This window comes from Vigna umbellata, chromosome 4, assembly GCF_029865625.1.
Source record: "Vigna umbellata cultivar VRB3 chromosome 4, Vumbellata_1.0, whole genome shotgun sequence".
Taxonomy (NCBI): domain Eukaryota; kingdom Viridiplantae; phylum Streptophyta; class Magnoliopsida; order Fabales; family Fabaceae; genus Vigna; species Vigna umbellata.
The window spans coordinates 18,295,512-18,323,458 of record NC_142168.1 but is presented as its reverse complement, the minus strand read 5'-3'; the positions used below and the strand labels follow the sequence as shown (position 1 = coordinate 18,323,458).

General features: G+C 37.8%; 3 protein-coding genes across 3 annotated transcripts; 2 read left to right on the top strand and 1 right to left on the bottom strand.

The window, feature by feature from the left end:
• The first annotated feature begins 5,579 nt into the window (after positions 1–5,579).
• LOC148199416 (uncharacterized) lies at positions 5,580–9,330 on the top strand. The gene is made up of 3 exons (XM_088111655.1): positions 5,580–8,294; positions 8,367–8,451; positions 8,527–9,330. The coding sequence occupies exons 1-3, from the start codon at positions 5,680–5,682 to the stop codon at positions 9,328–9,330; spliced, it is 3,504 nt and encodes a 1,167-aa protein (XP_087967781.1). The 5' UTR covers positions 5,580–5,679.
• A 195-nt stretch (positions 9,331–9,525) lies between these two features.
• On the top strand, positions 9,526–12,556 carry LOC148199415 (uncharacterized). Its single transcript, XM_088112653.1, has 5 exons — positions 9,526–9,771; positions 9,869–9,962; positions 10,173–10,528; positions 11,791–11,895; positions 11,982–12,556. The coding sequence occupies exons 1-5, from the start codon at positions 9,526–9,528 to the stop codon at positions 12,504–12,506; spliced, it is 1,326 nt and encodes a 441-aa protein (XP_087968779.1). The 3' UTR covers positions 12,507–12,556.
• Positions 12,557–13,659: 1,103 nt separating this feature from the next.
• On the bottom strand, positions 13,660–15,344 carry LOC148199414 (uncharacterized). The gene is made up of 3 exons (XM_088112652.1): positions 14,715–15,344; positions 13,861–14,580; positions 13,660–13,752 (listed from the first exon to the last, which is right to left on the bottom strand). Exons 1-3 carry the CDS (start codon positions 15,342–15,344, stop codon positions 13,660–13,662), a joined length of 1,443 nt encoding a protein of 480 aa, XP_087968778.1.
• Positions 15,345–27,947: the final 12,603 nt, after the last annotated feature.

The following is a 27,947-nucleotide window of genomic DNA, read 5'->3' as shown; positions in this document are numbered from 1 at the left end:
TCTTCCACTACTGCTTCAGAGGCTATCGAAGGGGCTACCGTCGAGGTAAGTTGTTATTTGCATTGATGAACTATGAAAGCTAAGAAGCATTTCTTCTGACTTTGTTAAATGTATGGTCTGAATTATTTTGTGCAATATGATTTGGTATAGAAAAATTGTTCATAGTTGGCATTTTGATTGGTAATGCATTTTTTAGAATTAGGCATTTTAAAACTAAAGCAAGCTAATATGAGTAGATTATGAAAACTGAAAAGAGTTACTCACTGAGAGTAAAAAGGTACTGGTACACCTAAAAAGCCAATTTGATATAGCATAAGTACCGAAATACTCAAGATATCTCTGTCCCATAACTATAGAAGGTGTTATATTCCTGTCAAGGTTAATGTATAGACCTAAGGAAGGTAAGCATGTCCTACATGGACACTGATATCTCTGTCCTGTAGCTAATACCTATAACCTTATAAGTAAGTTGCACTGCATATAGTGCATTAAAACTTGATTTCAGTCACAACCTTTTTTTAGTGTCAGTTAATTAAAATGTAGATCAATCAAAACAAGGATTGATGGTAGACATATTCTCCATCCTTGATGGAGGACTTATTCTCTCTTAAAAATAGTATATTTAGGATATCCTCCATTGAGCAAAGATGGATAATTCTAAGCCTGAACCCAGTCGTATGATTTGAGGTTTAAAGCTCACTACCAAAGGTTTTTAAATCTGTTTTTCAACCTTCTTTATCTAAATCTAATATTGGATCTTTACAATATATTATTACCAAACGAATATTATCCTTTTCAATTAACAATACAGAACAAAATCAAACACTGAGTTCTACTTTCTTTATACCCAAAGACATTAGCTTTAATCACTGCTGGGTATAAAAATAAGATATTTTTCTGAAAGTTGACATTTTCTTTACGTTTAAAACAACCTTTCCTAGGAAAAAGACATAACAACAGCAGAAGCATCTTCTCCACTGGAAGATGTGTAGGCTAAGTTTTCCATCCCAAGGGTGTTTTGGGGCTGCATGCTAGTCAGAGACATAACTGCCTCTGATTTTGAAACCATCTAGGAAAAATAGTCTTCTGCCACCATCCCATTCAGATCAAACCAACAACTTTCTTCGTACATGTTTGGACCCCCACTGATTTTGATGTTTGCCTCTACAAAGAAAAGGTCTAATTAATATAACATAGGAACTAATGCAGCTTATAGAAAACAAAAGGGTCAATAAATTACTGATTTGTAATCTTCCAAATGTTTCACAAAATTTCATACAATTGATAGAAGTTTTTCTATAAGAGTGGCTGTGTGGGAGAGGTGTAATTCTCTTGGTGGTTTTGAGGTTACACAGACTGTGAAGGCTTTTTCAAGTGTACTGAGCAGATACCATACATGGAATGGTGTGAGTGAGCCAAATGACCATAAGGGGTGTCATTCTGTTACTTGTTCTGCAGATTCCCGTGATGTGGACCCCACCAACATATCTCCTCGTTATTGTTTCAGATGGAGACAGCACCAGCGTGCATATGTACTCCTAATGGGAAAGATGCTTCAGCCTTTGTATTATTCTAATATGAAATCAATGTTTACATGGAATGTATGATATTAATATTGCAATATTAAAAAGAACAATCCCTTTCCTAGGCAATGCCTTATGCATGAGGTACCTACAACAAAGCAAGAATGTGACACTGTTTTGCCAATCTGCATAATGAGGCAGAGTGTTTTACTTGAAAAATTATAGGAGAAAATTGGGATTGCTCTTGAGTTTAATTGTATGGTGTGAGTTGCATTGAAACAATAATAACTGCATAATTTGAATATAGGTAGTTGCATGTGTTGGTCATGAATCTTGTTGTACTAGACTTAGGTTCAACAGTAAGTTGAAAGTAATACTCACATGAACAAGACTGTTATAATGTTTCAGCTGTGTCTGTCAATTTAAACTGGTAATTGTTCCACTGCTTTGATTTGGTTTGGAAAGTGATGCCTAATCTTTGTTTAGGGGAAGTAATTTCTGTAAAATATGATCTAGAAATGAAATCATTGTTTGGAGTTGAATGTTGGTGTTGTTCAGTCCAACAAACATGTTATAATTATTTATTATTTGGTGGCCACAGGTGGAACTGTATTAGCAGCAATTAGAGCTGTAGGTGATATCCTCTTGCAGCCTTTTACGATTGAAGGTACTCATTTGTCCTAAATTATCTTTTGTAAGAATAAATGTCTTATTAAGTGAATGTATTTCTGTGGTGAGTAAGTAAAGATGCATTCAGCTTTGATTTGTCATGATTGTAGACCATGGTTCACTTTAAATAAAAGTTTCATACATGTAACTGTCTAAAATGGTTAAGTTTGCTTTCAATTGTAGAAGTTGGTGTTGCTAAAGTACTGGACTGTGCTGCTGTGATTGGTCTCTCTGATCTCAAGGTAATGGCTGAACTCAATCATTGTTTTTGTAAGTTCTGTTTTAGTATGTAGTGTTACAAAATTCCATATTGTTCTTCACATGCTCAAGCAAAGTATGATGCCCAAATTCATTACTGAACTTAGGATTGATTTATCTTTAATCTTACTACTTGATGTAGAAGGATGTATTGATGTAGAAGGATTAAATTCCCCTGAATTGTTAATGTTGAGCTAATCCAGAGTTTGAACATAGTTTTGAACTCTTCTTAAGTTGCCACAAAATATTTCACTAACATTAGAACTACAATTGCTCTGTAAAATACATCTCAGTATGTGCCATGACCTGAATTTTCCTCTTTAATTTGACATCCCCTTCAACCATTATACCATCTACTTTAAGCAATTGATTCATCAACTAACATTAGAACTCTGCTTACTAATCGTGCTTGGATATGGACACTCTGCCCTCTTAAATTATGATGTCAGGTTCTGCTGACATTCTTTTCCTATCAAACTGCAAAATATTTTGGTTTCATTTTAAACCGTGAATGCTATTGATGTCTTAGGTGAGTTTTTAAAGCAATTGTGGTCAAAAGGGGAGGAAGAAAGTCTACAAAGAAGACTTGAGCAGGAAAGGATAACAAAGGCGAAGGTATGGTCACCTAAACTAAAATTGCATGATTATATGTGATATGTTATTTTCATTCTTGTTTCATGAATTTGATGTTGTTATAAAATGTTGTGAATGTCCACTTTGAATGTTAAGTATGTTGAATGGAGTTTATGATACTGTATACATTGAGTTTTGTCTAACTTTGTTTTGAATTGTTTGAATTTGATTGTCAAATATGTAAGAGTTTTTAGACCTAGAACCTAGAAGAGTAGAGTTTCTACTTTTCCATTCTAATCTCGCCTGTTTCATTTCTCTTGGTAATTGAGCAAAATAAAAAAGAGATAACTTGCTGCACACTATACAAAAGAAGAGTAGAGTTTCTACTTTTCCATTCTAATCTCGCCTGTTTCATTTCTCTTGGTAATTGAGCAAAATAAAAAAGAGATAACAGAGAAAATTAAAGATGAGATATGAGATACCAATAAAGGAGAAAGGAGATGATACATTTATTTTATCCAAATTCATGTTATCTAAGATGGAAAAGTACATGAATTCCCATTATTTTAGTCCCCAACAAATTGAATACTAGAATGCCAGATGAATTTGAATATGTTCCTGGAATCTTGAAGTGGTTTTTTGTTCCTAATTAAGCTGCACCATAGTGTCATATGTTGCTCTGGCCGTCCAATCACTAGAGATAGCATTCCTGGACTGAACCCAATAAATCCCTACACTGCCACTGACCTGGAATCTCAAGTAGATTTCACCACTTGGAGGGTTGGTATAGTCAAACACTGACCTGGAATCTCAAGTAGATTTCATCAGTTTCCTTGTTTAAATTTTCTAAACCAAGTTGCCCTATTAGCAGTAGCTTATAGTTGTTCAACACCATAGAAACACTTCATCCTCTTGTCTTCCACAGTACCCAACAACAATCTATTTATAAGTCAAACTATATCAAGTTTCTAAGTACATGGATGTCTATTAAAATAATAATGGTGTTGAGGATATGGAAGCAAACTTTGAAATGTCTGAACTTTTGAAATAAAAGTATAAAATAGAGTACAGTGACTGCAGATGCAGAATCAAGTCCTTCAAATCAAGTCCTTGGTTGGCAAACAATGTTTGCAGGGTGGTGATGTTGTCAAATGGAGCAGGAATGTTATTTCTGGCTTCCTCCAAGATAGAGACTACCCCATCTCTTCAACCTGTCGGAACTTTCCTCCATAATGAGTATTTTTTTGTTATCAAAATCAAAGTGTCAAGATAGAGACTAAGCAGAACTGTTTTGTGCTTATATTTCAAGCAAATTTGACACCAATAGCCATAAACTTGGGCTGTTGCTGCAAGAACAATGGTTTACTGAATTTGTCATGATAACTTAATCTTATTCATGACTTGCTAAAGTATTAGAAGTCCATAACCTCATTGTTCTGAGGCCTAGGTAGCATGTGATAGGTTTCTTGGTTTCTACTTTCTTGTCCCCTATTCTCGTGCTTAAAAGTAATTTTGCCAATCTTGTCTCTTTTTCATGTATCCAGCTTAGAACTCACCTCTGGACATCTTTGAATTCACTCCTAGAGTGTTATTCACATCTCAATTGTTGTCCTAGAGTCAGATTACATGATTACAATCCAATGCATTCTTATGCTTGAATTTGGTTGGTGAAAATGGTTAAAGTTGGTGTTAAAGAGCAATTGAAACAGTGATATTTTGATTTAATCATATTTAGCATGTGCTGGCAGCTTGTACAAGTCATATTTCATAAAGAAAAGTTGCTAAAACCATAAAATTATGATTATAAACACTTTTGTGCAAAATGACCATTCAAACCACCAATATTTCAGCATTTTTTGTGGTATAGTTGCAGATTTGTGATATAGAAAGCTTATTTTGATTGCTGCATCAAAGGCATTGCACTACGCCAATTTTAATGTGAAAATTCAGTGATAACCAGTTCTTGCATTTTGAAATCTATTCTAGCACATATCTTACGTTCCTTTTGACTCCCTATGTGTTTCATAACTGTTATTTCTTACTTGTATCAATTATTGACATTCTAAGTTCCCAAGCTAATGATATCATTGTTTTAGAGTTAGAATATTTTTCAAATTGATCATGCTTGATTGCTCAGGTTGACTTTTTTTACCCTAAATGTGATCAAACCAAATAAGACAAAACCCACAACCCTCACTCATTCCACCTTCTCTTCCACTTCGAAGAAGAGAAACCCAAAACCCTCACACCCATCACACTCTTTGTAAGAGGTGTAGGAATGTGCCCACATAGGGACCATTTTATAGCTGAAAGGAAAATCACTTTAACCAATCAACTTCCACCAAAGTGAACTAAAGAAAATCACTTCACACCAATTGAATTAAACTAAAATAGCATAAACAAACTTTGAAGAATGAGTTAGGCTAAACTCCACTAACTACACTAAACTACACTAAGTAGAATTAGTCTTAAACTATTCTAAAGTAAAACCTAAAAAAGTGTACTAATAGGTGAGAAATTGGGAATTCACCTAAAGTAACCGAAGTGTTCAAATTGCCTTCCATGTTCGACTTGAATAGTAATAGGTTTATTACTTATGTCGCATGGAGTGTTGCTGTTTTGACAATGATTTTTTTTTTTTGGCTTGTCACAGAACATGGCCCATTTTCTCAACCATCGTGCATGGATGTACGACCGTTGTTATAGCGGAAGGAGAGGTTTGAAGGAATCTTTTGTCATCGGAGTTCAAGAGTTTGTGGAGACGGCTCGACGCAGTCATTATTATGCCATTGATGGAGGGATTCGATGCCCATGCATGAAGTGCGAATGTACAAGGATTTTGAAAGATGAAGAGATTAAAGTTCACCTATACCAAAAAGGGTTCATGCCTAATTACACGGTTTGGACATTTCATGGTGAAGAAAATCCTTCGACCTCCAATAGAGTTCAAAATCGGCTTGCATCAGGTTCGAATACTGTTGTACATACATCTGAGATAGATCAATTTGCCTATATGCAAGAGATGGTCAACAATGCTCTTCATCGACATGACGAACAAGAAGCAAACGGTAGTCATGATGAAGAGTCTCCAAATGAAGCCACTCAGAGGTTTTACAAATTACTGACAGAGGCAAATCTACCTGTATTTGAAGGTTCATCTGAGTCAAAATTGTCAGTGTCCATCAGACTGTTGGCTGGTAAATCTAATTGGAACGTTCCCAATCAAGCAGTGGATCACTATACAAAATTGATTTTAGATCTGACACCACCAAACAATTCTATTCCGAAGAATTGTTATCAAGCCAAAAGATGTGTTTCAATGTTGGGATTGGAAGCCAAGAAGATTGATTGTTGTGTTAATGGATGTATGTTATTCTATGACAATGATAGTGGCAAAAATGATGCTTTGTTGGTTGAATGCAAGTTTTGTGGCTCTCCTCGATATCATACGATGCATGCAGGACGGAGGCAGAAAAAAGCAATTCCCTTAAAGACAATGTTCTACTTGCCCATTATTCCAAGATTACAAAGAATGTTCACTTCAATGCAAACATCACAACACATGACATGGCATGATGGTAAGAAAACTGAAGGAGTTTTGCGTCATCCTTCTGACGGTGAAGCTTGGAAGCACTTCAATCGTAAACATCGGTCCTTTTCTAGTGAACCGCGTAACGTCAGACTTGGTCTATGCTCTGATGGATTTACGCCGTACATTCAGGCGTCTGCATCACCTTATTCATGTTGGCCCGTCATAGTTACCCCATACAATCTGCCACCTGAGATGTGTATGACAAAGCCTTATATGTTTTTAATGTGCATAATACCAGGTCCATCTAATCCCAAATCAGGGATTGATGTTTATTTGGAGCCTTTGATTGATGATCTGAAAAAGCTATGGAATGGTGTTTGGACGTATGATGTTTCAAGGAAGCAAAATTTCCTTATGAGGGCAGCTTTGATGTGGACTATTAATGACTTTCCAGCCTATGGCATGTTATCTGGTTGGAGCACCCATGGTCGATTAGCTTGTCCACAATGCATGGAACATACAAAGTCATTCCAATTGACTAATGGTCGAAAAAGTTGTTGGTTTGATTGTCATCGGCGGTTCTTGCCCATTGATCACCCCTTTAGAAGAAACAAAAAGGCATTTCGCAAAGGGCAAGTTGAAACGGATATGCCCCCGCCAAAGTTGAGTGGATCACATGTTTGGAGAAGAGTGAAAGACTATCCAAAAGTCACTGAATCTGGACACAATAGGATAGAAGGGTTTGGAGAATGGCATAATTGGACTAAAAGAAGCATATTTTGGGATCTTCCCTATTGGAAAGACAACTTGCTAAGACATAACCTGGATGTCATGCACATAGAAAAAAATTTCTTTGACAACATCTTCAACACAATTATGAATGTTATTGGTAAGACAAAAGATAATGACAAAGCCAGAAAAGATTTACCTCTGTATTGTGCACGAAAAGACTTAGAGTTGAAGGCGCAAGGTAACGGTCGATTCTTGAAACCAAAGGCAAGCTACGTCATGTCAAAAGATGAGGCAAGAATAGTGTGTGGATGGGTCAAAGAGCTTAGAATGCCAGATGGATATTCTTCTAACTTGTCCAGATGTGCCAATGTTCAAAATGGTACTATTCAAGGGTTGAAGAGTCATGATTGTCATGTATTCATGGAGACTTTAATCCCTCTTGCCTTTAGTTGTTTGCCACAGCACGTGATACATCCACTGATAGAAATCAGTAACTTCTTTAAAAATCTGTGCTGCACGACACTACAGGAAAACTGCTTAAGAAAGATGGACGAAAATATTCCAATTATCCTCTGCAAATTAGAAAGAGTATTCCCTCCTGCATTCTTTGATTCAATGGAGCATCTTCCAATCCATCTTTCATATGAAGCTTGGCTTGGGGGACCTGTGCAATACAGGTGGATGTATCCCTTTGAAAGGTTTATGGGAGAATCCAAACGTTCGGTTAAAAATAAAGCTAGAGTAGAAGGCTCAATTTGTGCAGCTTACTTGCACAGAGAGACAACTTATTTTTGTTCACATTATTTCAAAAACTTCTTGTTGTCCCCCACTAATGTCAGAAACGAAATGCAATGGCAAGCTGAACAACGTCAAGGTTCATTATCAGTTTTTCGACAATTAGGCCGTCATGCCGGGAAAGAATTCACTCATTGGTTAAGTGATGCTGAATTCAACTCTGCTCATGTCCATGTCTTAATCAATTGCAGTGAAGTTAAACCGTACCTTGAGTATGTTATCATTCAACTCTTACCTTTGCAATGCTTACATTGTTATACACTAATTCATTTCATTTGTACCAGCTCATTTCTTGTGGCTGAGGAAGTCGTAGAAGGAAATGCTTCTGCTAGAATACACTCAGAGTTTCCCCAATGGTTTAGAAATCAGGTCCATACTTTTTCCTATGTTTTGAGCAAGGTTAATTTGACGCTTGCTTTAAAAATGAATTTGGTATCTTTGTAGGTTTTTAATCAGGCATTGACTCCAACGGTTCAAGAGTTAAGACATCTCTCCAATTGGCCAATGAGATGTGTGAAAGAATGGCACACTTACTTCATCAATGGTTACAAATTCCATACACATGAATGGTCTAAAGGAAAGAAAACAATAAATTGTGGTGTGTACGTCAAGGGCCTTACAGAGGGTTGTTATGATGATTTCTATGGCATCATTCAAAAAATATATGAGCTAGAGTACAACAGCACTACTTCTCCAAACAGAGTTGTACTTTTTTATTGTGAATGGTTTGATCCTTCTAGAGCTGGTACTAGAGTGGATCCTAGGTTTAACATTGTCGAACTCCACTTGAGAAACAAATATAGACCGTTTGATCCTTTCATTCTTCCAACTAATGTCAGACAGGCTTATTACGTGCCATATCCACCATTCCGCAGTATAGACAAGCGTGGTTGGGCTGTAGCAGTACAAACCAAGCCTAGAGGTCGCATTGACTCAGATGAGGTTGAGGAGGATGTTGCCTACCAACTTGACCAAATGTCACAACCACAACAAATTATTGAAGTTGAACCTATAACCGCATTGCGCGACCCTGATGGTGATGGAGATGAATTAGAAGCACCTGCACAAGGTGGTGGTGATGATGATGATGATGATGAAGGAGAAGAAGAAGAAGATGATGATGATGATGATGAAGCAGAAGAAGAAGAAGAAGAAGAAGATGATGATGATGATGAAGATGATGAAGAAGATGAAGATGATGCTGAAGAAGATGAAGATGAAGATGAAGATCATGATGACGATGATTGAATTTCGACTATCTTAAATATTGTAGCAAATTGAACTATCATTTCAATAGAGTTATGTAAAATAGAATATTTCATTTGTAGTCATCCTTCGTTATTGTCATGCATGTAGTAATTTTAAATTCACTTTAATTTATAGTGATCCTTTCTTATTGTTTTCTATTGTTTCACTTTATGTGTAAACATTTCAAATGCAGCAATGACAGGACAAGGTTCAGATAAACCTGATAAAGGAAAAGGGGTAGCCAGGCCTAAAAAAAGGCAACGGAAGGCCCCAAAGTATGTACTTAGGGTGCCTAGTACACTACCTACCCCTACAGTACAACCTCCCTCTACTCCTGCAGTACACCCTCCTTCTCCTACCCCTGCAGTACATCCTCCTCCTCCTACCCCTGTTGTACACCCTCCTGCTCCTACCCATGCAGAAGAGCCTCTGCCTCCCCCTGTGATTATTATTCCCACTCCTCCCCCTGTCATTATTACCCCCACTCCTCCCCCTGAGGTTATTACCCCCACTCCTCCCCCTGACCCTACTTCTATAGCTTCCTCATCTTCTACACCGCCTTCAGCTGGTGATGCTGAAGATGTTGACCCGCCTTTCCATGATCGACCATGGATTGAGCCATATGGAAAAGGGTAAATACTTTAATCCCAGTTTTAACTTTGATTGATGTTTTAAACTTTCTTTACTGAAATGACTTTTATTTATTTATATGAAGGTTTATTCCCTCCAGAGTTGCTTCCCAGGCCATAACACGTTCAATTAAGCAACAGTATTTGACTCCATGGCCTACTTGGGGAGCCATACCTAAAGACGACAGAAAGCCATTCTGGGAGCGTTTTAAGGTCAAGAACACTTTAAATTAATTATCATTCATATCTTACCATGTCTTAATCAATGTTTGTTTTGTTCATCATTACAGAAGAAGGTGCAGTGGAAAGCTGAGCATGAAAGTCAAATTCATAGAAATTTTCACATGAAAGCATCTCATCGGCTCTCAGAGATGTTTAGGGATGCCAGGATTGCAGGGGAGCGCCCTGACTGGATGGGCGAAATTATTTGGAACTCTTTGCTTGCACATTGGAACACAGTAGAGTTTCGTAAGAAGTCTGCTACAGCCCAGAAGAACAGATCGTCTGAAAGGGGTGGTGCCTTGCATACTGGTGGGTCGATCACGATTCACGAGCATGCCATTCGTATGGTAATCTCTTCAAGCTGTTTCTGTCCAGATTTTCTTGTCTCTTAAGCATTGTGCAAGTTTGTTTGATGTTGATAAGCATTGCTAAAGGTGTAGCAACTCATATTAATCACTTAATTGCAAAATGAGTGGTTGAGTTCATCATAAACTTATTTAAAAATCTGCATAAAAATACTTCTCTGGTTTGACATGTGCAATCTGTTTTGTTCAGATTTTTTTTGCATCTACAACTTTGAACAAATTTATTTGATGATGATAAACATGATTGCAGTGTTTCCTTGAATTCTAGTGCAATTTTTTTAGTAAAAAGTGCTGCATAATTGGCTACAGCAGGGGTGTTTTGTTGAATCTGTCCATTTCAGTGCATTTTACACATTTGTGCAAGTGTATTTTACCATTTGAAACATGTATGCACTGTTCATTTGGTCAAATTTGAGCTCATATGCAAAATCACTTCCTAAACCATCAATTTTGCCTTATTTTGGAAGTGAAGTAGTGATTTTCTAGTGCAGTGTGATTCTTTGTTGTCTTAGTGTCTAAACATGTTCAAATTGATGATAAAAGTTGCCCCAACCATCAAATAATGTTTCCAAACGTGTTTATGCAGAATGACCCATTAAACCACCAAATTTTGCCTAAATGTGGAAGTGAACTTGTGATTTTCTGCTGCATTGTGTCCCTTGACTGTCTTAGTGCTTAAACATTTTCAATTTGATGGTTTAAAGTTGTTAGCACTGTTCATTTGGTCTTTCTCCAGCCAATGTACCAAATCACCTTTTGAACCATCACTTTTGCCTTAAATTTGCAAGTGCACACCTCATATTGAGAGCTTGACTGTTTTGGTTGTGTTTCATTGCTTATGGAGTCATTTTTGGTGAATTGAAAGTTGTTTTCTATTGTTCATATGGTCAATTTTGAGCCAAACCGAAATATACTTGCTACATCACCAAATTTTAGTCACTTTTAGCAAGTGCACAACTGAAATTCTGCAGTAGATTTTTTCTTGCTTGTTTCACTGCTTCTACATGTTCAATATGATGATATAAACTTCCTTTAGGTGTCATTTGATCCCTAAAACCACTGCCACTCATTTTTACCACTGAAACCATCATTTTTCTACTCATTTTGCTGCTGCAGTGTACATTTTAGTTGCTGTTTGGTTTTTAGTCACAGTTAAATTTGGAATTTGGATTGGAAAAAGCTGGGTTTATCTCCTTTGGTTTCCACATTATTGGATTCCATGTTAAGTCTAAATTATGTTACAGGCACAAGCTCTTGGACGAGCGGTCCATGTTGACGAGGTCTTTGCACAGACCCATGTTCGGAAGGGCACTAATGAATTCGTTGATGAAAGGTCTCGCAAGACTCATGTAAGCAAATAGCACTCCTAGTATTAGTAATCCACATGATTATGTTATTGTATCATTCTCTGACATTGCTTTTATTGTTTGAACAGGAAGATTTTTCTACGAGACTTTCACAGGTTAGATCCGAACATGGGTCAGGTCCTACACCGGATGGTACGAGTAATACAGATGACGACATCCGTAGGACACAGTGCTGGGTCGATGTCGTTGGTGGGAAGAAAAAGGGACGAGTCTACGGTGCAGGACAACTTGCTGCAAACTATACAGCATCGAAAGGAGGTACACTTCAGCATCAACCTTCTTCTTCCACCTCTTCTGCTGACGAGGCCATCCAGCGCTTGACACAGCTACTGGACCAACGTGACCAGGAAAACCGTGCATTGAGAGAAGAATACAGTGACTTGAGAGATGAGTTCTCAAGCTTCAAGGCCCTGGTCATGAGAGCGCTGCCTCAAACTTCAGACACTCCTTCCATTGTCCCTCCGACCCAGCCACGACCCTCCCCGTCACCCGCCGTCCCTCATCAGCCCACACCAGTCCAGCCCACACCAGTCCAGCCATCTACAGATGACCAGGAGGATGAACATCTTTTTGAAGACTATGTAGATTTTTAGTTTCATTTTGTTATTGATCATAGTACATTTAAATGTTATTATGATATTGTTAGAATATAATTGATGTTAGTACATTATGATAATAATGTTATAGTACTTTATGCTTTTCCATCAATGAATATAAAATTTTGGGATGGACAATATATATATGCAGGTCTGTTTGTTTGTAAATTGAAACTGTTATACAGGTCTGTGTGTTGTGAATATGATATGCAGGTATGTGTGGTAGAACAGCAAAACAATTAAAACAGATATTTCTCTGCACCGTACCGAAGGCTTTACCGAGGGCCGTAAGCCTTCGGTAATTACCGAAGGCCATAAGCCTTCGGTAATTACCGAAGGCTTGTGGCCTTCGGTAATTACCGAAGGCCAAAATCCTTCGGTAATGGTTACCGACACGGGGTTTACTGAGGGCTTTTTGACCGTCGGCAGGCCTTCGGTAATGGGCCTTTAGCGACGGCTTTTGACGTTTTCCGAAGGAATCTGGCCTTCGGTAATGCCCTTTATTACTGTAGTGTTAATAATAAGTGAGTCAATTTTCTCTCCATAAGTGCATTTACAATCTTAATTACTAACAAATAAAATATGAACCTAACTTATTTGAGAAATAATTTCTACGTTTATCAATATGTCGGGATAGATCATTATTTAACATTTATAATTTAAATTCGATTAAAAATAATTAAATATAAAAAATTATGTTGAGGAAATATATATATATATATATATATATATATATATATATATATATATATATATATATTAAACTAAATTGTATAATGTGTGGGAAAAACTTACCTTAAAAAAAATAGTTACTTTAAAACAACTTAACAAAGAAACATCTTTTGATTTTTTCAACGGATTAATATACACATGTGAACTTGACATTCAAAAGAACATACACGGAGCGTCTTATATGGTTAAAAGATAAAACCAAAGATAGAGTTTAATTATGAGTAAATGATGAAATAAATTCAGAAAACATAGTGGATCCAACTCTAATCTGTTAAGGGCAAAATGAAACAATTTATCATTAAGGCAAGTAAATGAATTTGAAAATATTAATAAACAAAGCTAAATTGAGAGTATTATATATGTAAAAGAGAAAACAAAACTAAAATTAAAAGGAATTCAACTCCGACAATATTACTAATTAGTTCTCCGGCTTAATTTGGGTTAACAGGTGACTGAGAGCAGTTGTAAGGGCTGATTTTGATGTCAATGATGCTTGTAGTATTCCAACACCCTGCACCAACAATCGAACACATAACATTATATTCAGAGATAATGTGATAATATAAATATTGAACAAAAATTTATATGTATATAATTAACTTTTTTTACTTTCCTATACCTCCTTAATGCCAATGCTAAACTCTTTCTCTTCCAAGTCACTGAAGGGAATGCTCATACTTGCAAGTAAAGATATAACAGAAGTTGCCGTCATTGCCGTCACAACTAAATCATCTGTTGCCATGTACATTGTGGGCCCTTTCACAATATTTTTACTATTTTTTCTATTTAATATAGGATCAACAAAATCCACTTCTGTAAATTCTCGGACACTATTTCCATGTCTCAGTGTTAGATAACAGGCCGCTAAACGTGGATCGGTACCTGCTCCATATTTAAAGGTGCAATAATTGATCTCGGTGCGACAAAAATATTTGGAGCCGAAAATTGGGAACAGCTTGTTGCTTGCTAGGAACTGTGGGACAAGACCAGGATCAACAAGCTTATTCTTTACATTATCTGCTGTCCAATAATTTTGATCTAAATTAAGAATGCTCTTGTACATACAAGAAAAGCCCTCCATCAAATGCACCACTCCTCCTAAAGGAATTGTCAGCAAACTAAGAAGAAAGTCTGCAAAATCTTCTTTTCCATTAGCAAACACTATCTTCCCGTTTGATTTTCTCTGCACTATCTTCACGTTGATTTTGAAACTATCATTTTCATTCACATCGAAGGGAGGAAATTCAACCTTTCTATATTTCTCAATACACAGTTTTTCTAAAAACAAACCTGTAAGAGTTATTGTTGAGTTCAAACAACTTTTTAGCAGATCTATTACCTGTAAAAATTATAAACAACAAATGGTAATCGTCACAAATCCAAATCAGTCCACCTAGGTCATAAGCCTTTACCATAATCATATAGGAAACGACGAAAACCAAAAGCAGTATAACATTTGTAAATAAAAGAAACCTGATTTTTGGTTATAGTAACCGTCATTTTATTCACCGAAGACGGGCTTTCTATTCCACAACTTTTGAACAGATCAAAAAATACATTCAATGAGTTTGGCACAACTTTCAAATCGTCCGTGATAAAAAAAGTATCATCATCCTTAACAAAACCATCAAAGAAAGAGCTACTTTCATGAGAAATGGGTTTGTCCAACATTTTCCCACATCTGCATCTTCTATTCTTGAACATGCTTATTAAGATCGGGCTTTGACATCGACAATTGACTAGGTTGTTACAAACGAAATACTCTGTGGGCTCTGTGTCGTCCATTTTCAGTTTAAGACTCTTACAATAACGTTCCATTGAATTCTTGGGTCGCAGTATCATTTGTTTACACGAATCTGTACTAAGAAATTCTTTGTCTGGATTTTCCACACTCCGATAGAGTGAGGTAAGTGATCCAACTTCAATTGGTTGCATATTTGACTCCTCACGCACAAGTCTTACAATAGTTCCCAAAGGCAATGTGAGCAAGCTAATGAGAACATCCACAAAGTCCTTCTCGGCCTCTGCAAATACTACTTTGTTCCTTTCTTTGATTACCACAAGCTTCAAGGAAATCTGCTGTTCAGGTTCGGTTGTGGCCATTGTGATCAACCAAGAATGAAGTTTCTAGGAGAATAGTTTATTTTCTTTCTTTTGAAAATATCTTTCTTGTGTTGGAAATATTTCTATAGAAATGTGACTCCCATTGATGAGTTGTTTTGTGTTGGGATTGGCTTTGTGAAGAGAGATTCAAGGGAAAGAAAAGTAACAAAGAGAATTAGCAGATATGAGTCCTTCCTAATGAAGCAGTTGGTGAAGATGGTGCATACAGATCGTTTCAATAACTCCTGGGAAGGGTAACATTCATAAATAATGATTGATGAGATTTTGAGAGACACATTATTAATGCTTATTTAATAACATTACAGCTACTACATTGATAAAGTAAAAGTAAACACTTAATTTGAAAATTTATTAAAAAGGTTGTCGTATTGGGATAGGCTTTGTCAAGAGAGATTCAATGAAAGGAAGTGTGACAAAGAGAATTAACAGAGATTGATGGAATTAGACGGTGACATTATTTTCAATTTTGCATGCTGTGCCCGTTGGCTTTTCGATTGCGTATTTGGTGCCATTTTTATGATCTCCCTTAATTCACTCTTTTCAACTTCCTGGGAAGGGGAACCGAAGAGTCGGGTGGCGGAATGCATAGGTTAATGTGATAAACATTCATAAATAATGGTGGATGAGATTTTGAGACACAGTATTAAAAGAATTCAGATTAGTATGACTGTTTATTTTGATAAAAATACAGTTACTATATTCATAGAGTAAAAGTAAACAACTAATTTGAAATTTTATCAAACAGGTTGTAGTACATCAAATAAAATGGAGGAGGCATCACCACACTTGATCCATAAAGAAACTTAAAATCAAATCAACAAGAAATTACATTGAATTGTGACGCTATGTTGTCATTAAGTTGTAACGTTTGAGAACAAATTTAAGTCTAAATTGTATTTTTGAGTGTAGGATTTAGGACTTAATAACATTTGTATTAGTATTATACTAATGTCACCTTTGTTTAATCTTAAATACTAATAAGATGATTTAGTCAATTATAAGTTGCTCCTACATATCTCCATTCTTGATGGAGAATCAAGGATCATGTAGTTCTCACTAGAAGATTGTTTCTTAGTTTGAAAATGTGCATGTTTTTAGTTTTTAAAGATTTTAGATTTTTTTTTTGTATTTTTGAGAAAAAAAAGGTAATGAGTACTAGGTCGATGCAGACGGTCACACGAATATTCATACCTTTATAATGATATTTAAATATTTATTTTTTTAATTATTTTTAAGAAGAAAGAAGGGTGTTGAGCACTAGGACGATGCGGACGATCACACGAGCGCTCAATCTTTAAACCGATATTTAAATATATTTTTGATTATTTTTAAAAAGAGAAAGAAAGGTATTAAGCACTAGGACAAACGATCACACGAGTGCTTGTACCTTTGAAAGAGTATTTAATATATATTTTTTAATTATTTTATTTTTAAAAGAAAGAAAAGGTATTGAGCACTAGGACGATGCAAACGATCACACGAGTACTCATACCGTTATTTAATTTTTTAGGAAGACTTGAGAGTATTGAGTGGTAGGCTGATGCAGACGATTGCACAAGCACTCATACCATTACTTAAAATCTTTTAAGATTGAGGATATTAAGTATTAGGCTAATGCAGACAATCGCACAACTACTCATATTATTATTTAATTTTTATTATTTTAAAGAGAAAGATAAAAGGTATAAACACTAGGACGACGCGAGCGATCACACGAGTGTTTAGCCTTTTGAAACATACTTTTGTTATTTTTATTTTGTAATTTTATGTATTTTTCATATGAATAGATATGGGTTTAAGCCCAAACGGAATGAGGGTACCAAGATGAGAAATGGGGTGTGCGGATCAGAAGAGAATTTTTCTCTCTTTATTTATTATTTTTTTAAAAAAAAGGCTAGCCTAGAAACGTAAGCCCCCTCCAGAAACTTTAGGGGTTCTCACATTCTTCCCCTCATTCCACCACACTAGTAAAAAAAGAGGATTTAAAATCGCACAATATGCTTCGGTTTAGGAGCAACCGAAGCATATCAATACGCGGTGGCAATTTTGTAATTTAGTCAAACTTTTCTGCCTCGATTCAAGGAGAACCGAGGCATATACATTATATGATCTCGGTTAAATATTCAATCGATGCATAATATCGTGCAAAATTCCTGCTGATTTAACTTTTGCCCTGACAACTTTTTTAATCTTGATCTACTACCTCGGTTTATTGGGGACCCGAGACATATACACATCATATGACCTCAGTTAATCTTCTAACCGAGGCTTAACACCCTAAAAAAGCATTTTGAATTCCATAACACTGGACTTCTCATTTCTTCATAGACCAGCCCATGGGTCGCGTCCACCAGGAGAATTTCTCTCCTTCTCGCACATCCAACCCTAAAAATACTTTTCTCTCTTTATCCTCATCCCGCACAAGCCAGGGAGAATTCCTCTCCTTCTTCCATTTCTCTTCACCGCAGACGACCACGTTGGAGCAAGGATGATCTACAGCGACGGTGTTGAGATGGCGCGACAGGCGGCGTTCGTGGTGGCTCACAGCGGCGCTCGTGGTGGCTCGTGGCGGTGCGATTGGCATTCTTCTTCTTCCCTCTTCTCTTTTTGGTTATATTCTGGTTGTAGGGAAGAGGATGCGAAATCGACGGAGTAGGCGTCTCAGAGGCAGAGGCGACGAGAGCACGACAAAAGTGTGCTGGAGGAGCGGCGGGACACAACGATTGAGAAAGTTAGGGTTTTTAGTGTGGGGAATTTCTTTTTGGGGATCCGGTGAGGGTTGTTGATGGTTGCGCCAGTGGAGTAGGCTGTGTGGAATGGATTGGCAGAGGCGCATGGTGATTCTTACAAAAGCTCTGTTATTTTTTTTTGTGTTATTTTGGGAGCGATTCTTACAAAAGCTTTGTTATTTAACTCCACAAATGGATATTTACATTGAAAGTTAAGACAAGTAATTTACTATTTTTTAACTTTTTTTTCCTTAACTCTATGGCCAAAGGAGATCCTGTTCTGGTGTTGTCAACAGAGGAGAGTCCAAAAATTCAGCTTGGGAATTGTTTGAATACCATGCAAAGGGGGAATCCAATGTTATCGATGTTGACAAATTGCCATGGACAACATTGGACACTTCAGCATTCAAACTGTGGCCACTGGTACCACCAACATTTTGCACCTGTTGCTGGTTTTTGCTTTCTACAAAACACACATACATGTTGTTGCCAAAGACATCCTTGTCCAAACAAATCCTTCCATCAAAGAAACTATCATTATACACTTGAGTCTGAATAGTTTGCAAATGTTGGTTTTGGCCTACAAGACATGGAACATTCATGTTGTGCATCCCCATGTCCCCAACAGTAAAAGTCTGATTTTGATTAGTGCTGATGTTGTTGATGGATGACAAGGCTGGACTGTGAAAGGGATTGAATCACGTTGGACCATCCAAATGCATATTGAAAAAAAAAACGCTATTGCCTCGGTTATCAAGGAACCGAGGCATAATCCTATCTCGTTTTAACCTGGTTCAGAACCGAGGCATAAAGCCTACCTCTTTTTACCTCGTCCGTATATGCCTCGATTTCAGAACCGATGCCTATAAGCAAAATTAACCGATGCAATTTCCCCTTACTGTACTAGTGTCATTCAGAAAACCTAGAGACCTAGAGTGTCTGTTCCGAACGAGGCAACCAAAGGAGGGATTTGTCTCCTCCGCCCACTCACGCACACGCGCCGCCACCTCTGTCGAAACCGACCGCTGAGAGTCGCGGCCCAAGGTGTCGCAAGCACCGTTGCTCACCGCCGGGATCATCACCGGCCACAATGCCAGGCCCTCCTTTCCTTCTCTTCTTCTCGCGTTAGAGAAGCTCTCTTGCTCCTCCGTCAATTGCTGCTTGAGCAATCCCGACTGCCTCGAACCAGGGCACCACCAGCGCCATAGGTCACGACCAAGGTCACCACCAGTCATCGTGTCGACATCTTCCACCGCCACGACCAAATCCACCTCTACCCCTAAAACCGTCACCGTCGTAGCCACTCATGAAACCGCCATCGCGCCTACCACCTCTAGGGGTCCCATAGTTTAGTTATCAGAGAATACAACCACAAAGGCTTGCCAAGACAATGTTTAGGGGTTTAGGGTTGTGTGTCGGTGTTAGAAGGAAGAATGAAAGGTCAAGCCCATAGGGACAGTGGCTAATCATGATAGGGTTATGAGGACATTACGGTACCCAAGCAGCCGAGTCAAAATAAAAGTATAATATCATGGAGAAACATGGATTCGGATACACAACAACAACAATCTGGACTAGCAAGCAGGAACAAAAATGCTAGCTCTTATAATGAAACAAAGACTCATACATATAAGAGCGAACAAAGAACAATGGCAATAAGCTGGAGTTGTAAGACTTACCTCTATGTACTGCTTTCGCTTTTGTGCTATGCTTGTAATCGCCGGTCAATGCTCCTTGCTTCTTCTCTATGGTCTTGTATTGTTTCTTTTGTTGTAGGTGAAAGACCGTAAAAGGTTAATGATGATGGTGTAGGAAGTGAGGGGCCTCTAAGAGTTTGGGGTTAGGCTGTGGTAATGAGGTGCGCGATAGGTGGAAGCAAGAAAATGAATCGTGATGATGTCATTCAAAATGGCTCTCCCCCCTGATTCAAAAATGTTTCTCCTGTAGCCAACATTTCTTTCTTTCCCTGCTCTCTCAACGTGACTTTGTGTTTTTGCTTTCCTGTTGTAGGCGTTGTTGTGGGTGCAAGAGAGTTGTGGTGACCGCGAATGGTTGGTAGCTGATACCGAAGGTGAAGAGAGTTCTCCCGAGTTTTTTTTTTCTTTTTGGCTCCTGTAATGAGGTTTGTAATGAAAAGAAAAAAAAAGACTCGATGGTGATTAAGGGGTTCCAAATGATTCTTCCTTTTTCCAAAAACAAGCTTGGACAAATTCAGGGGGAGCCAAAAGCCTCTAACTTGGGATTTCAATTTGTCTTTCCTCTTTTGTGTCATTCCTTGTTGGTCAAAGCCATCCTTATTCAGACACAATTTCTCCTTTGATGTAATTATTATTGTATAGGAACTTTTTGGCTTGTACACTGTAAGCATTACTGTGCATGTTGTTGCAGTATGTTAAGCATGCTGTGGTATGATGCATAAAGCTTAATTCGTGCTTGCATAGCCTGAAAATGGGGAGAAGCACAAGTCTCCTATTCCTAAAAGACTTAGACTTTGTTGACTATTACATTTTCCTTTTTTATTTTTTACTTTACTAAAAACGATCACTTGTTTTATTCACATATATTTTAGAACATTTTTCTCTTCTTTCTTAGCACAAAAATAATAACTAAATGTCGCAACCGGAATCGCGACGGGACGACGATCCAAATAAGAAACGGGTTTCGAAAAGAGATTTGGAGTCGCCACCATAGTTTATTTTGGAAAACTACGGAAAAACCATAAAATGATAAAGCACGGTCCACGAAAACCAAAGATTGGGTTCAGGAGTCGGTTACGCGTGGGGAAGGTGTTAGCACCCCACAACGCCTGCCCTAAGGCAGTACCTTTAACTAAATGCACGAATATGATGTGGTTTTCAAAATGTTTAATTATCCCCTAAAATAAAATTCTAAATAAACAAAACATATTTTTTAGTTTTTTGGGCCCGACAAGGATTGACCTTGCTCCTACGTATTCTCATTCAAAATGAGAAATCAGGGTTACGTAGTTCTAGTTTAAAAGACTGTTTGTTGTTTGAAAAAAAAACCAGATGTTCTTAATTTTTGAAGATTTTATGTTTTTAATATTTTCGAGAAAAAGAAGGTAATGAGTACTAGGCCAACGCGAACGGTCGCACGAGTACTCATACCTTTAAAACGATATTTAAATATGTTTAATTATTTTTAAAAAGAGAAATAACGATATTAAGCACTAGGACGATGCGGACGATCACACGAGCACTCATACCGTTATTTACTTATTTAGGAAAACTTGAGAGTATTGAGCGCTAGGCTGATGCGGACGATCGCACGAGCACTCATACCCTCGTTTAATATTACGTAAATAAGAGAGAAAAGTATTGAACACTAGAACGATGCGAACGATCACACAAGTGTTCAACCTTTAAACGTATTTTTGAAATTTTATTTAAGAAAAGAAGAAAAAGGTTTTTAGCACAAGGACGACGCGAGCGGTCACACGTGCGCTTAAACCTTTAAATATTTTTGTAATAATTTTTTTATAAGAAAGAAGAAGAGGTTTTTAGCACAAGGACGACGCGAGCGGTCACACGTGTACTTAACCTTCAAAACGTATTTTTTATGTAAATTTATTTAAGGAAGAAGAAAAAGGTTTTTAGCACAAGGACGACGCAAGCGGTCACACGTGCGCTTAAACCTTTAAATATTTTTGTAATAATTTTTATAAAAAAGAAGAAGAGGTTTTTAGAACAAGGACGACGCGAGCGGTCACACGTGTGCTTAAACCTTTAAAAATATTCTTGTAAATTCTTTTATTTAACCTATAAATATTATATATTTTAGGATAAGTACATGTCTAAAATAATTAGATAGAACAAAATAAGATAAGAGAATAATAAATATATATAAAAAAAAATATAAAAATAAAATAAAATAAATAAGCAAAAGAAATCAAAGTGGCCGAACGAGCGTTCGTTGGGGATAGGACGAACGTTCACTGGTAAAGGACACTAAATGACGAGTGTTCGTCGAGAGAGCTAACGAACGGACGTTTAAAAATGTGGGATGAATGACGAGCGTTCGTCGAGAGAGATAATGCACGGACGTTGGGAACGAAGGCTGAATGACGAACGCTCATTGAAGACATGACGAACGGACGTTGAGAAATTGAGGTTGAGAGACGAGCGTTCGTTGGGGAGATAATGAACGAACGTTTGGTCAGGAAGCTTAATGACGAACGCTCGTTGAAGACATGACGAACGGACGTTGAGAAATTGAGGCTGAGAGACGAGCGTTCATTGGGGAGATGACGAATGGACATTCATAAATGGAAGCCTAATGACGAACACTCGTTATTGAACGGACGTTTAAACAGTGACCTAATGACGAACGTTCGTTATTGAAATAACGAACGGACGTTCGAAAATGGAAGCTTAAGGACGAACGTTCGTTATTGAAATGACGAACGGACGTTTAGACAGGGAAACCTAATGACGAACGTTCGATATTGGAATGACGAACGGACGTTTAGACAGGTAAGCTTAAGGACGAACGTTCGTTATTGACGAACGGACGTTCAAAAATGTAAGCTAAAGAACGAACGTTCGTTATTGACACGACGAACGGTCGTTCAAAAATGTAAGCTTAAGGACGAACGTTCATTATTGACACGACGAACGAACATTCAAAAATGTAAGCTAAAGAACGAACGTTCGTTATTGAAATGACAAACGGACGTTTAGACAGGGAAACCTAATGACGAACGTTCGTTATTGGAATGACGAACGGACGTTTAGACAAGGAAGCCTAATAACGAACGCTCGTTGTTGAAATGACAAGCGGACGTTTGGACAATGAAGCTCAAGGACGAACGTTCGTTAATGAACGAACGTTTAAACAGTGTAGCCTAATGACGAACGTTCGTTATCGGAAATGACGAACGGACGTTCGTTGGAGAGATGGCTAACAAATAGTCCGTCCAAGAAATGTCCGAACGAACGTTTGAATACGAGACTAAATAACGAGCGTTCCAAAAGGGCCTAAGGTTCCCGGACGTGCGCTCATTTCTGGGCCTAGCCCAGTGGAATGATTTCTAACCTAGAATTTCCTAGGGGTTCAGGAGGTTCATCCCCATTCCTCACTCTCCAGCTCGCGCCTTCTATAGAGACCCAAGGTCTTCTACTCTGCACCACGAACTCACCGTCGTCTCTGCCATAACCGGCCACCGTCACCTCAACCAGAACACGCCTTGGCCTCGCCGGCGGCAACTCGCGCCACCAGAACCACCACCAGCCACGACGCTACCGTCTCCACCTTTCTCTTTTCAAAAAAAACAGCGATTCTCAGGGAGGGTCTTCCTCCGCGTTACACACCGACGCTACACTCCGTTCGCGGCCACCGCTGCCTCCGATGCCACACCGCCGCGCCCTATAGCTGGACCAGAGACATCACCGGCGGCAAACGCTAATGTTGGAAACGCCTTCGCTGCTCACAGGTATCCTCACGGGTCTCCCTTTTACGCCTGGGATAGAAACGCTGTCACCGGCACCCCCCTTTGCTCGACCCTAACTCACGCCGGCGGAACTCCCAACCACCGTTGCCGGCGTGGCAGATGATTGTTCTACCAATTTCTCTTATCTCTGTGTTTAGGTTTTCTCATTTGGTGATTTGAATCTGTTTTGGTGTTGTTTGTTGCCAGAGCAATGAAGACAGATTTTGATTTTTTTAGTTAATGGTGTAGTCAGTGAAGATAGGTGGTGACCGTGAGGTGTTAGTACTGGCCGTGGGTGTTAATATGTCTTGTGGCAGTGGGTGAATATGGATGAAAGGAGTTGGAGGTTCAGTGTCAAGAAAGGATGAAGATGGATGCTTAGAGGAAGAGGATAAACGAATGCTATAAGATTCTAAAATGGGGAATGTGGCAGCCTCACCATAGCATAAGCAAAATGGCATAAACATAAAAGGCAGTTATACAGTAAACATACATGATCACACAGGGGAGCAAGAGGCTTACCTCTCGGAGCTCTAAGGCTGCTGCTAGCTGCGAGTATCCGGTGACTTCCTCTCCTTCCTCCTCTGGCCTTTGTCTTTCTTTTCCGGTGCCAATGGTGGATACCCTTCTGTGACTGGATGATCGCTCAAGATGAACGTCCCTCGTGTGCCCCCCTTTTCCTCTTTTTCTCTCTCTGATCCAACCTCCCCTCTCTGCCCAAAATCTTGGAAAAATCCCTTGCTAACCACCTGGTCTCCTCCCCTTTTTTTCTTTCAAAAAAATCTTAGAAAATCCTCCCTTAACCACCTTGTCTCCCTCCTTCAGACACGTCCCACATATCCCCTTTTCCACGTTTTCTATTTTTTTTATTTTTTATCTCAATTTTATTTTATTTTTCAATTATTTTTAATATTATTTTTCAATTTTTTTAATTTTTTTTTAATTATTTTGATTAATTAACTCTATTAAAACAAATTGAAAATAAGAAATAAAATAGAAATTGAATTAAAAGCATAAAAATAGAATAAAACAAAAAGGTAAAATAAAATAAAAGGAAAATAATAAATAACCAATAAAAATAGAATTTTTTACAACCCGGACAAAATTGAGTGTTGACAGCTGCCCCTCTTTACTTAGATATTACTAAATAATATGAAAATTTAATCTTTTCGTATTATTTAAGTAAAGCTAAGTAAAGATAAAAACACTAATTTTGTCTGGGTTTCAATCATGAAAAAAAACGAACAAAATGATTCAAGTCACGATGCCAAACGACCAATGTCAAGTAAAGTATCAGTAACAAAAGCTAAAACCTGGATTTGACCATTGCCTCACAGAGGGCCAAACTCGCAGAACATAAATTTAAATCCGACCATTGCCATGCAGAGGGCCGATAACAGAAAACTAAAACCTGGATTTGTAGCTTTGAAAAGTTGATAAATGCCGAGTTAAACATGAAGATTTTGCAAACAATTCTCCTCGCTTCCTCTGAGATGATGTTATGTCATGATGGTGCATGAATGCATAGACACATGAGACTTTCATTTTGTTCTTTTCTTTTACTCTCGCTTTTCATCATCATCAATTTTTTTATTTTTTTTATTTTTTATTTTTTATTTTTTTTGAAAGTTCTATGCTTGGAATCCATTGTTAATATTGTCATCAAACACGATGTACGTTCAAAACACATTCCTTAAAAACAACGTTGATATGTATAAAACCCTTTGATGAGCAGGAAGAAAGCGTAACCCTGAGTTAAAATTCTTTTTATCGCTTTTTGCAATCCAAATTAACTTGAACCCTGTAGGATGTGGAAGAATGGTTATGAAAAGCAGATGAATAATGATTTTCTGTGAGCAAATATTAACGTATGCGTGTCCCTTATTTGGGGGAAAGTGCTATTAACATGTTGGGTTCCCATATTGCTCCAATTTTGCACAATAAGTATGCTTTGGAAAAGTGAAAAGATTTGTGTATGAAGGATTCCCCCCAAATTGGATGATCTTCGATTGACAGGGAGACCCCTTTTTTTTTTTTTTAACTGAATGCGTCGTTTACCACATCATTCTGTTTCCAAGTTAAATTCGTGAGAAAGATTAGGACAAACAGTTTTCAGTCAGCGTGGACTTTTATTAGCTTGTACCGTGGTTAAAGGTCAAAAGGTTTTGAAAGAAAGGATAATGAAGGCCCAAATAAGTGTTTAACGGTTAAAGTTTTTAAACAAGAATCATTTGCAAGGTGCCCAATCAACTGTCTTTAGAGATTTGAACTTCAGGCATCCTTTATTGTTGTTTTTTTTTCCTTCCTTTTGGATCATTCTTTTTGTTGCCCTGCTGTGGTCCTTTATGATACTTTCCTTTTCATTTTTGTTTTGTTTTTCTTTTTTCCTTTTAGAGATTTCTTCCTCAACTTTGGATGCTTATGATGTATCTTTTTAAGTTGACGTCGATATGCTAATGATTCTTGTCTAGGGTGATGAAAACAATTATGAATTTTGGCTCAAAAGGGGTGCAATTGGATGAACTGCTTTTGACGATTGGATAACGAAAAATGGCCACACGTCACTCTGAATCTTGTTTGTCTGGCTTTCTCTTGAATTTAAACCTGAAACAAAACTATGTAGTGTTTGACACATCCACTTCATTTTTCCTTTGCTTTGTTTCCTTTGTTTTCTCTCTTTTTTTTTTATATATATATATATATATCTCCCTGATCAACGGATCATCGGTGATATGTAACATAATGAAAACTGCCCCAATATTAGGCGTATGGCGAAATCCTTCATCTTAAGGGAAACGAAAAAATTAGGGTTCAAGTAATGTGAATGCAGATGCTTTATCAAGAAAAGAACACCGGTTACTCCCAAAACCTTGAATCAGGGAAGTACTCACCAACGGTATTTTTCAAAACTTTTTTTCGAAAATACTATGTCCTTGACAACTTTATTAACAACAAACTCAACATGTAACCTTTTTTTTTTCTTTTTTTTTTTTTTCTTTTTTCGTTTTTCCTTTTCGACATCCTCCAGGACCGAGCTTGCCAACCTGATATACCTGTGATGCTTTTATCAACACGCATTTACTTATTTTCGTTTTCATTTCCCCTTAACTACTTAACAGCTCAGCGTGACATGCAATATTTCAGATGGAATGCAAACAACCAAAATATGAATGAACTCACGTGAAATTTATTTATTGAATAAAACACAAAGTACAATAAGCGTTAAAGATAATATCAACATCCCCTTAATAGCAACCACTATCACGGAATCATCATGCGTAAAACTTTTTTACTGCATCAGAATTAACTGGCAATGGTAACTCCTCTCCGTCCATTCTCGTGAGAATTAGTGCCCCACCAGAAAATGCTTTCTTCACTACAAATGGCCCTTCATAATTTGGAGTCCATTTGCCTCTATGATCCTTCTGTATGGGTAGAATCTTCTTCAACACCAGCTCACCTTCATGAAATTCTCTTGGGTGTACCTTTTTGTCAAATGCCTTCTTCATTCTTCTTTGGTACAATTGTCCATGGCATACTGCTGTTAGTCTTTTTTCATCGATGAGATTGAGCTGGTCGAAACGAGCTTGAACCCACTCAGCCTCTTCTAACTGGGTTTCCATTAAAACTCGTAAGGACGAAATTTCCACTTCAAACGGAAGTACTGCCTCCATTCCATATACAAGCGAGAAAGGCGTTGCCCCAGTCGATGTTCGTACCGAAGTGCGATAACCATGTAAAGCAAAAGGAAGCATTTCATGCCAATCCTTATATGTGACCACCATCTTCTGCACAATCTTCTTGATATTTTTGTTAGCAGCCTCTACTGCCCCATTCATCTTTGGACGATAAGGAGAAGAATTAAGATGATGAATTTTGAACTCCTCACATAACTCTGTCATCATCTGGTTGTTCAAGTTAGTGGCATTATCAGTGATGATCCTGTTAGGGAGCCCGTATCTGCAAATCAACTCCCTTTTTATGAACTTGGTCACCACCTTTCTAGTCACATTAGCATAAGAAGCGGCCTCAACCCATTTGGTGAAGTAATCGATTGCAACTAATATGAAACGGTGTCCATTTGACGCCTTTGGCTCTATAGCTCCTATGACATCTATTCCCCACATCGAAAAGGGCCATGGTGCAGACAACACGTTCAAAGTCGTGGGTGGAACATTGATATTACTTGCGTATACCTGGCATTTCTCACACTTTCTCACATGTGTACAACAATCATTTTCCATAGTCAACCAAAAATACCCCGCTCTCAGTATCTTCCTGGCCATTGAGTGCCCATTCATGTGCGTGCCAAATGTACCCTCGTGTACTTCTTTTAGTATCAGCTCGGCTTCTTTTGCATCTACGCATCTAAGGAGAACCATATCATGATTCCTCTTATATAGA

Bases quoted from the DNA above. Each gene is read 5' to 3' on its own strand.
- LOC148199416 (XM_088111655.1), top strand. From the start codon at position 5,680: ATGGCCCATTTTCTCAACCATCGTGCATGGATGTACGACCGTTGTTAT. The intron at 8,295-8,366 runs GTATGTTATCAT...CATTTGTACCAG, and splicing joins GAAGTTAAACCGTACCTTGA to CTCATTTCTTGTGGCTGAGG. The intron at 8,452-8,526 runs GTCCATACTTTT...GTATCTTTGTAG, and splicing joins CCCAATGGTTTAGAAATCAG to GTTTTTAATCAGGCATTGAC.
- LOC148199415 (XM_088112653.1), top strand. From the start codon at position 9,526: ATGACAGGACAAGGTTCAGATAAACCTGATAAAGGAAAAGGGGTAGCC. The intron at 9,963-10,172 runs GTAAATACTTTA...GAGCGTTTTAAG, and splicing joins ATTGAGCCATATGGAAAAGG to GTCAAGAACACTTTAAATTA. The intron at 11,896-11,981 runs GTAAGCAAATAG...TTGTTTGAACAG, and splicing joins AAAGGTCTCGCAAGACTCAT to GAAGATTTTTCTACGAGACT.
- LOC148199414 (XM_088112652.1), bottom strand. From the start codon at position 15,344: ATGGCCACAACCGAACCTGAACAGCAGATTTCCTTGAAGCTTGTGGTA. The intron at 14,581-14,714 runs GTTTCTTTTATT...TAATTTTTACAG, and splicing joins TTACTATAACCAAAAATCAG to GTAATAGATCTGCTAAAAAG. The intron at 13,753-13,860 runs GTATAGGAAAGT...TTGTTGGTGCAG, and splicing joins TTAGCATTGGCATTAAGGAG to GGTGTTGGAATACTACAAGC.